At 35.0% G+C, this 9,358-nt stretch overlaps 2 protein-coding genes across 2 annotated transcripts; one reads left to right on the forward strand and one right to left on the reverse strand.

The window, feature by feature from the left end:
• Positions 1-241: 241 nt before the first annotated feature.
• LOC112015058 (uncharacterized protein At4g02000-like) lies at positions 242-931 on the reverse strand. The gene has a single exon (XM_024047421.1). The coding sequence runs from the start codon at positions 929-931 to the stop codon at positions 242-244; it is 690 nt and encodes a 229-aa protein (XP_023903189.1).
• Positions 932-1,935: 1,004 nt separating this feature from the next.
• On the forward strand, positions 1,936-6,423 carry LOC112015057 (histone-lysine N-methyltransferase, H3 lysine-9 specific SUVH5). Its single transcript, XM_024047420.2, has 2 exons — positions 1,936-2,056; positions 4,013-6,423. Exon 2 carries the CDS (start codon positions 4,244-4,246, stop codon positions 6,245-6,247), a length of 2,004 nt encoding a protein of 667 aa, XP_023903188.2. The 5' UTR covers positions 1,936-2,056; positions 4,013-4,243; the 3' UTR covers positions 6,248-6,423.
• The last annotated feature ends 2,935 nt before the right edge of the window (positions 6,424-9,358 follow it).

Consider the following 9,358-nt stretch of genomic DNA (forward strand, 5'->3'; position numbering starts at 1 on the left):
GCTGATTTTGCTCCTGGAAATCTGCTACCTCATTATCCCTTTCCATAGCACCCTGACTTTCCATGTTTGGCCTTATGATCTCCGGTGATGGACCGCCCCTTCGAACTACCACCGGAGGTTGTTTGGTTGTCGCTGAGCATGGTGCAGTCTTGGCTGTCTTCTTCTTACTATAAAAACCTGGCACTGAGATCGTAGACCGTCGTGACTGTACAAAGGGAGGAGCACGAATCCATGCCCCAAACTATTGTGACTCGACTGGAAGAGTGCCTTCACTCTCTATCCACAGTTCACAGTCTTTATCATCGTGCATGAGGCTTCCACACCAATAGCACAAATTGGATAGCCGCTCATACTTAAACGACACCCATAATTCTTTACCACTCTCCAAAGAAATTACTCTGCCTCGACTCAACGGTTGAGATATATCAATTGTTACTCGCACTCTAATGAATCCATCCCCCTCTGTGACTGCACCCTCTGATGGTTCGTGTACTATCCCAATTGCCCCACATATATTTTTAGCCACCTTCCTTGTTCTGAATCGAATTGGGATGTCGTGCACCTGTACCCAAAAGGTAATCCGATTAAATTGCATATCAACCACATCAGTTTCCCTGTCATACCGTTGCAACACCATTAAGTGTTTATCAAAACTCCATGGTTCCGCCTCAAGGATTTTATCTATCTCTTCTCTATTATCGAAAGTGAAGAGGATAATATGGTCACCCTCCTTTTTAATCTTGAAACCATTCTTTGATCTCCAAAGCGGTGTGAACGTTTTGGCTATAGCATCCATGTTAAGTGCCCTCTTTGTCAAAAACTTCGCAGCAAGAACAAGGTCTGTAACCACCTCCTCTTCCTTAATCTGAACATTGGATCCTTCAACATCTGAGAGCGTGAGACAGCTCCAAGACTTTGTTAATTCCTCCATATCAATAAGACCAGAAAAAGAAAAAACTAAAGATAAAAACTGTTTCCCCACCCCCAAAGGAAAAGGAAAACCCACAAAGCCTCAAGGTAAGCTTGTTACCTCAAGGTACAGAGACACCTTCAAAGAAGGGACGGCTAATTCTACAACCTAGGAGAGAATGGAGAAGACCATCTGTCGCTAGGAAGAGAAACTAGGAAGAATAGGATTTTGATTGTCAAAAGTTATGGTTTTGACAATCAAAGAGTTAATACTGCTTTATTTATGCCCATTGCTAATGTAATATTTTTTTTCATTGATTACTAATGTGGAATAATATTATACAAAAGGTTTTTATTTTTCTTTTGAATCTTTTTTTTTATATTTAATTTCTAGAGGAATTTAGGTACGTAGATTTTTTTTTATGTGAGATGCACACAATATTTATTTTTAGGTTTTTCTCCTTACCATTTTAAACTTGGCTTTGAAATTTCTGTGATATATTTTTACAAAATATCTCTGTGATATACCGATAAGTGTTAAATGATAATAATCTATAATATCCCTAATAAAACATAATTTTTTTTTTTTGAGAAACAATAAAACATAATATATAGATGTAAAGATTCAAAAGAAAAAATAATAATAATAATAATAATATGAATCACAAATCGCTACAATTTCCTACGCAATGTCGGTTCAGTGTTGCCGATTTGGCGAGATGTTATTGGACGTATTTGAGACGTGTAATACAGTGGGATGCGTCAACCAATGTTGTCTACATCCTTATCCTGCACCGCATAACACTAGATAAATTCTTCTATAATAAACCCTCGTTTTTTAATACTTGCGTGGTGTAAAAGAAACGATTATTACGGAGTTAGAGCCGGTTTAGGAATAATTTCAATTTTGAAAAAAAAATACTGAACTCTGTGGACTTCTAGTCTACAAAGGACTGGGAATAAGGCCTTCCTATATAAAGACACAGTATGCTTAGGTTTTTCACAATATTATGCTTTCAGAAATCAGAGAGTGAGAGCCAAAGATAGAGAGAGAGAAAGAGAGAGTTGGGCATTATTTCAAAACAAAGGGTGGTGTTCTTTTCTTTGCTACATGAGCGCGTACTTGCTTGCTTCATTCCTTTTACAGGTATGGAGTTTTGTTTTCTTTATTATATTTTTCTGAAACTTATTTTTTATTCATTCTAAATCTTCTTCTTTTTCTTGCTAATCGAATACCAGGTGAAAATTAATATTGTGGTGGTTGTTATCAGTGCTTTCTCTCTCTCTTTTTTTTTTTTTTTTTTTTTTGCAAACAGTATTTATTCTCTTTAAGATATGTATTTAAATGATGTATTTTTTTTTTTTTTTTAATTTTAGCATCTAAGATTTTATTCCTTAATTTTTTTTTTTTTTTTTGGTGTTTTCAAGGCTATCCAATTAAAAATAGAGTCCTATTATTAGCTTTGTTCACCAAGCAGCATAAATTATACAAACTACAAAAATTGCACCAAGTAACAGTGTACCATACCGCACCACACCTCATGGTACAATATAATTTGCGGTTTATTATTATAAAACTGCACAAATCGCACCACACCACACATTGTCTATATATTTATATATTCATTTATTTATTTATTTTTAATATTAAATATATTATTAATAGTATTTAAATAGTCCTATTGTTTTTGTTTTTGGTTTTTTAATTTTGAATACGATACTTTTTTTTTCTCATGTTTAGTTCCTTTAGCAGTAATTGAAATAAAAACTATTAAATATTAAATATTTTTTTCATTCACTAAAATTAATGTTTAACCATTTAGATTTCACTAAATATTTTATAATCATTTGGTTAAGAAGACTTTCTTATATTTTATTATAGTTCTCTGTTAGCCTTCTTAATTGGTTAAAGATTAGGGATGGCAAAATTTACCCATCTCACGGGTAGCCCGACTTGACCCTAATGGGGCGTGTTTTACCAGACCCATGAAATATTGGGGGGGGGGGGTTTGGGTTTTATTATTTCAAACTGTAGCGGGATCAAGTTGGTGCAGGCATTATGCATACTTGCTTCGCCCCAACCCGACCTAACTCGTATAAATTAAAATTACTAAAATACCAAGTATATATACATCTAATTATATTGAAAACCCTAATCACTCTCACGTTCACTCTCTCAACGACCACCCTCCCTCAAGCTCTCACTCTCACCCTTTGACCCTCACCCTCACCCTTACCGACCCACCCCAGTTCCTTATAGCCTCACCCTTAGTCCCTTATGGCATCACCCTCAACGACCAACCCTCAATCCCTCACGGCCTCATTCTTACTCTCTCAGCCCGTCGCTCCCTTCAAGCTTTCACTCTCACTGACCCAGCCTTAGTCCCTCACAACCTCACTCTCACTCTATAGGATTTCCTATACTATATAGAATTTCCTATACCAACGTTTTCAAAAAGTTGGTACAGGCTTATCTATTACGGTGGTTTGTAAAAACGTCAGGAAAAAAACGTTGGGATAGGTTGATTTTTTTTGTAGCTACCTCGTCGTCGACGCCAACTCCCCCCTATCACTCACAGCAACTCACTCTCTTGGTCATGGTTTTGTTCTCCACATTGTTTTTTGGGGTTCGTTTCCATATCTAAACCAATTGAATATTTCTGTTATTGGGTTCGTGTAATATAGTTCTTGTAATAAAATCATCTCTTCTTCATTTGCAACTACTGGATTTCAATGAAAAAAGGAAATACTTGGGTTGTTTTATATGTTCTGGGGTTTCTTTTTTTTTTTTTTTTGATTTGTGATTTGTGATAACAATGTTTTGATTGGGCTATGGTTTAGGGACTTTAGATTTGGGCCCTGAAGGGGCATGGCGGGGCGGGTATGGGTGTGAAAAAAAAAAATTTGTTTAGTTAACGGGGTGGATTTAGGTTACGGGTGGCGGGGCGGGTTTGGCAGTAAAGAAACTGGCCCCAAACTCAACATGTTGTCATTCTTAGTTAAGATTAAATCGAGTTTGCTAATATATTTATAGATGCTTAATTTTTATTTTTATTTTTGGGCACTGACATACAGTTTGTCTAATCTATCTCCTTTTAAATAGGTGTTCCTTCACAACTTTTAAAAATCAAACAATAGCTCTTAATGGCTACAAAACAACAAGAGTTTGGACTTCCCTCCAACTCTAAGCGCAAAATTGATGCTATTCGAAAGCTGACAAGAGTATCAACAGCGTTTGTAGCTCGATATGTTAAAGATTAAAGACACTTGGAAGTGTTGCCCACTCAAAGAAGTTTAATTTTCCTCAAAGTATTCACGAAGAATTTTGAGAGACATGCCTTCATTCTGGAATTCTAGTCTTGGTTGTGGAAAACCAGTTTCTACATCTTCTAAAATTGATGCTATTCAAAACCTGCCAAGAGAGTTAACAGCTAATGTGCCTCATATTGATCGAAGTGAAATTAAAGATCGTAATTTGACTGTAAAGACACTTGGAAGTGCTGCCCACTCAAAGAAGTTTAATTTTCCTCAGTCGTCCCACGCTTCCTCAGGAAAGTATTCACCAAGAAGTTTGAGAGAAGATTTTAGTCCTGGCTGTGGAAAACCAATTTCTACTTCTTCTAAAATTGGTGTCTTCAATGGAAAGTCTAGTAAAGAATGCAAACAATTAATATCTGATGATAATTATGGTCGACATGCTAAAAAAATCTACAGGAATGAAGAACAAGAGGATGTTTGGAGTCCTAAACAGAGTGCTTTTTCCGAGGATTCCAAAGCTAACAAAAGTCGCGAACAAGTGGAGGAGGTTTTGAAGCTGCATAGAAAATCATTTGCGGCTCAACAGAGAGAACAGATGGCGAAGGCAGGAAAAAGAAACAGTACAACTGGGAGAAAAGTAGCAATGAAGCTTGAGATGGAAGGCAAATGGGTTAACAAGAGCAAAGGAATAGGACCTGTTCCCGGAGTTGAAATTGGTGATGTGTTTAATTCTGCAGCTGAAATGAATGTCATTGGTCTTCATCACCAGTTTCAAAGTGGTATCGATTTCTTGAAGGGTTTGAATGGAAAATTATATGCCACAAGCATTCTTGATTCCGGTCGATATGACAATGTCATGAAATCCTTTGATTCCTTTACTTATACAGGTCAAGGTGGAAATCCAGTTGTTGGATGTACGGTACCAAAAGATCAGAAACTCACACGTGGAAATCTTGCTTTGAAGAATAGTTTAGAAGCTAGAAAACCTGTAAGGGTAATTCGTGGGTTCAAAAGGTCCTCAGAATCTTTATACATCTACTGTGGCTTGTACCTCGTGAAGGATTGTCGGCAAAAAAGAGGGAAATTTGGTAAGCTTGTCTTCAGGTTTTCCTTCGAAAGGATTCTAGGACAACCAAAGCTTACCTTGGAAGAATTGAGCAAATTGAGAAAGTCTAAACCTCAGAAGAATATTTCTTGTGTGAATGATATTTCACAGGGAAAAAAGAAGATTCCCTCTCGTTCAGTGAATGAAAATATTTCTTGTGTGAATGATATTTCACAGGGAAAAAAGAAGATTCCCTCTCGTGCAGTGAATGCAAATATTTCTTGTGTGAATGACATTTCACAAGGAAAAGAGAAGCTTCCCATTCGTGTAGTGAATGCAAAAGATGATGAGAGACCTCCATTTTTCCACTACATAGCCAATATTATTTATCCAAAGTTCTACAAATTGTTCACACCAATTGGTTGTGATTGCATAGATGGATGCTTGGATTCAAACAAATGTTTTTGTGCCATGAGAAATGGAGGGGAAATATCATATGATAGCAAAGGACGTCTTGTAAAAAAAAAGTCCCTTGTTTATGAGTGTGGTCCTTCATGTAAGTGCTCTTCCTCTTGCATGAATAGAGTGAGCCAACTTGATGGCCGTTTCAAACTAGAGATTTTCAAGACTGAATTCAAGGGTTGGGGTGTTAGAACACTATCTTATATTCCTTCAGGAAGTTTTATATGCGAGTACATTGGAGAAATCCTTCATGATGAGGAAGCCAAACGAAGAATCAATAGAGATAACTATCAAAACGGTAGTTTTCAAGAAGAAGGTTCACCAATCCCTTGGCGTTCACAATCAATTTCAGTTGATGGGGACTACATTATCGACGCAACACAATCTGGGAATGTGGGAAGATTTATCAATCATAGTAGTTCTCCTAACCTTTTTGCTCAAAACGTCCTGCACGATCATAGTGACAAGAGATTTCCACACATAATGCTCTTTGCTTCAAAGGACATACCTGCTTCTCGAGAATTAACTTATGATCATCACAAGGAGAGGAAGACATGTGAAAGGATAAATTGAATGCTCATTTTGAAGAGAAAGACGCCACTCACGACCGACAGACTTTCATATACATAGATCATTCTCTTGTAATTTTTATTTCCTTGGGTTAGGAGATTCTCTCGTTTTAGAGCTTTAGGAAGTGTTCATCGTAGGACAGTATATAAAGTAAAATTTTTGTTATTTATTAATTTAATATTTTCATATAATTTTCAAAATCTTTGGTTATGGCTATTATTTACTTGATTTTAGGTATTTTTAATGCTTTTCTAGTCAAATTAGAGTCTTAATATGGAAACTGGAAAGCATTATTTAAAAAAAAAAAAAAGATGTATTTTTTTTTTTTTTTCTTTTTTGACTTTCTACCTTTGTCAATTGGTATCAAAGTATTGTTCTTATATTATCAAAAAAAAAAAAAAAAAAAAGGTATGTTCTTATAACCCAGTGGGGTTGACCGGTGGTTGGGCACTCGGTTCAAAGTGGTTGTCTTTGGTTTGACTAGGAGCTCCCTAGTTTAAGTCCGAGTAACAGCACTTTGAAAAAACTCTATGGGCCAGCGATTTATCCCGTTATGAGTACTTGTCGCGAACAGTGATTAATCTCTAGTTAAAAGTTTGAGAAAACACTGTGGGAAACCAAAAAAAAAAAAAAAGTATTGTTCTTATCCTAGTTTGATAATTATCCTAGTTTGGTAGCAATTTTAGTGATGAAACTCACAAAGGATTCCTTACAATAGACAAATTCCTTTAGTTTTAATGCACCTAGCAAGTACTAGGTAGAGCATTCACACTATTAGAGATTGTTCAGAATCATAGGCATGGAAATAATAGAGATAACTGTCACATATATATAACTACCAACCTATTGGTAAGTTAGTTTTCTCTCGAACTAGTCATAATGATTTTGGATTTGATAAAAGAATTTCACCTTTTAATCCTTGTATTATAAGGAAGATTATTGATTTGATAAAAGAATTTCACCTTTTAATCCTTCTATTATAAGGAAGATTATCTTAAGTGGTTACTTGATATATAGGATTTATTTTGTTTAAACTTAGTCAGTATCCTTAAGTTGGTGGGAACAAATACAATTTCTAGAATTCGATGACGTAAAGATAAAATTCATTCATAGTCGAGGATGAAAAATATGCTTGCTATTGAATTTTATCCTTTGGGTTGTGATGTAATATTGTCATTTATAAAGGAAAATTATTGGCCAACAAGTTCATACTTTAATTATTTTGATGAGCTCTATTTTAATGAAGATCCCATTATAGAATAAGATCTTGAGTTCAAGATTTTGATAATAATAATTAATGAAGATCCTATTGAAAGCTTGAAAATATGTTAAAAATACAAGAGCTGTTTAGACCCTCAAATTATATATTACGGCTCGATAGATTTTACTCTAACTTATACTAAATGCAGAATAGAGTAAATGCGAGTAGATAAACAAATAAACTACTCTAACTCGTAAATTAACAATATAACACAGCAGTAAACAGAAAGGTAAAAGAGTAGGGAAGAAGAATGCAAATACAAGATAGCATGCCAATGTGTTATCAAAGAGGAAACCGAAGTACTCGGCGTAAAACCTCTCCGCCGCCCTCCAAAGCAGTAATCGATCTACTAGAAAATCAATTGGAATACACGAGTAGCAAGAGACCCTCCAAGCCTAATCTACCCAATGCACCTAAGCCCTCCAAGCTCCTATTCCAACAAGGCTTCTCGGAACCGTGTCTTGTCTTGCTCTCTGAATCCCGTAATACACCTAATTGCATCCACCAAAGCCTGGCTTCTTCCAATACTTCTCAGTAGCACCAAAATCTCACTTGACACTCTGAAAGAGTGTGATAAGTGTTTGGGCTATCAACTTCTTAAGTGTATGAAAATGGAGAGGTAGGAGTTGAGGAAAATCCACGATGAATTGTGTAGAGAATTGTGGGTATAACAATCTCTAACTCTCAAAGTTTGTGGCTAGGGTTTTCTCTCAGAAGCACTCCTCAATATCTGTGAGTAATGTGAGTATATATAGTATGGGTACAGATAGTGTGTATCAGAAATGATAGTTTAGCAAAACAGAATGTTTTGCTGGTATCTCGCGAGAAGGCCTTACCTGCGAGACACTAGCGAAAACCAACTGTTACTAATCTGTCCTGACTCTTCTCATTCTAGTCATGTGCTGGGCACATGCTTCACTTCGCAAGAAGCTTATTCGCAAGTTACCTGCGATAACAACTTTAGTCTTCAATGCCTTGAGTCTTCACACTTTCACTCTCTCACATAACCCTTACAATGAAATCCCACAAATAATACATGGTACATAAGATTGAACATAATTACAATTAAATTTGACACGGAATTAAAGCCAACATAAAATAGGTATAAATTACAACTTTACACCTATTATAGAGATGGATGTCTAAATCGAGATTGCAGTGTCCATTAAGAAGATCAATTCAAAATAAATACAAATAGTAAGCCCATGACTCACAAGTCAAATAATCCATTTGATTTCTGGAACCACATAATATTACGATTTACAAGATTTTGATTTTATAGGAGTTGACATATTTCATCAAGTTGACTCTTATTTGATAAATCTTGTCAATTGCATGAAAACAAAGAAAAAAAATAATCTAAAATTGATTTGTTAGTTCGGTGATGAATTGCAAATATGGAAAGAATTAGTATTCAAAATATTTGTTTCTTGGTACAGAAGATTTCAAATCCCGAATGTTAACTCAAAAACAAATCAATATTATATACTATATATTAAAAGTTGGGTTTAGAATTCATGATTGCAGCAAATATATGCACCAAATATATTTAGATGGAAGAAATAGTGTAATTGTTCTTATCGATCAGTTTTTCTTCTTATGCCTTATCAATTCTTTGGATAAACACAAAAGTTTTATATATATATATATATATATATTTTAGAAAAAGTTTTATAGTTGATATCAACTTCTTTTTAAATTATATATATATATATATATATATTTTTTTTTAGAAAAAGTTTTATAGTTGATATCAACTTCTTTTTAAACACATTAAAATTTTTTCCCAAATTCACCACCTCGGAAATCAAGCTTCGTTACAATTTGAATTAGAGGGTACTGGGTAGTAATCT

The sequence above is a fragment of the Quercus suber genome, unplaced genomic scaffold, assembly GCF_002906115.3.
Source record: "Quercus suber isolate HL8 unplaced genomic scaffold, Cork oak 2.0 scaffold_275, whole genome shotgun sequence".
Classification (NCBI taxonomy): Eukaryota; Viridiplantae; Streptophyta; class Magnoliopsida; order Fagales; family Fagaceae; genus Quercus; species Quercus suber.

Bases quoted from the DNA above. Each gene is read 5' to 3' on its own strand.
- LOC112015058 (XM_024047421.1), bottom strand. From the start codon at position 931: ATGGAGGAATTAACAAAGTCTTGGAGCTGTCTCACGCTCTCAGATGTT.
- LOC112015057 (XM_024047420.2), top strand. From the start codon at position 4,244: ATGCCTTCATTCTGGAATTCTAGTCTTGGTTGTGGAAAACCAGTTTCT.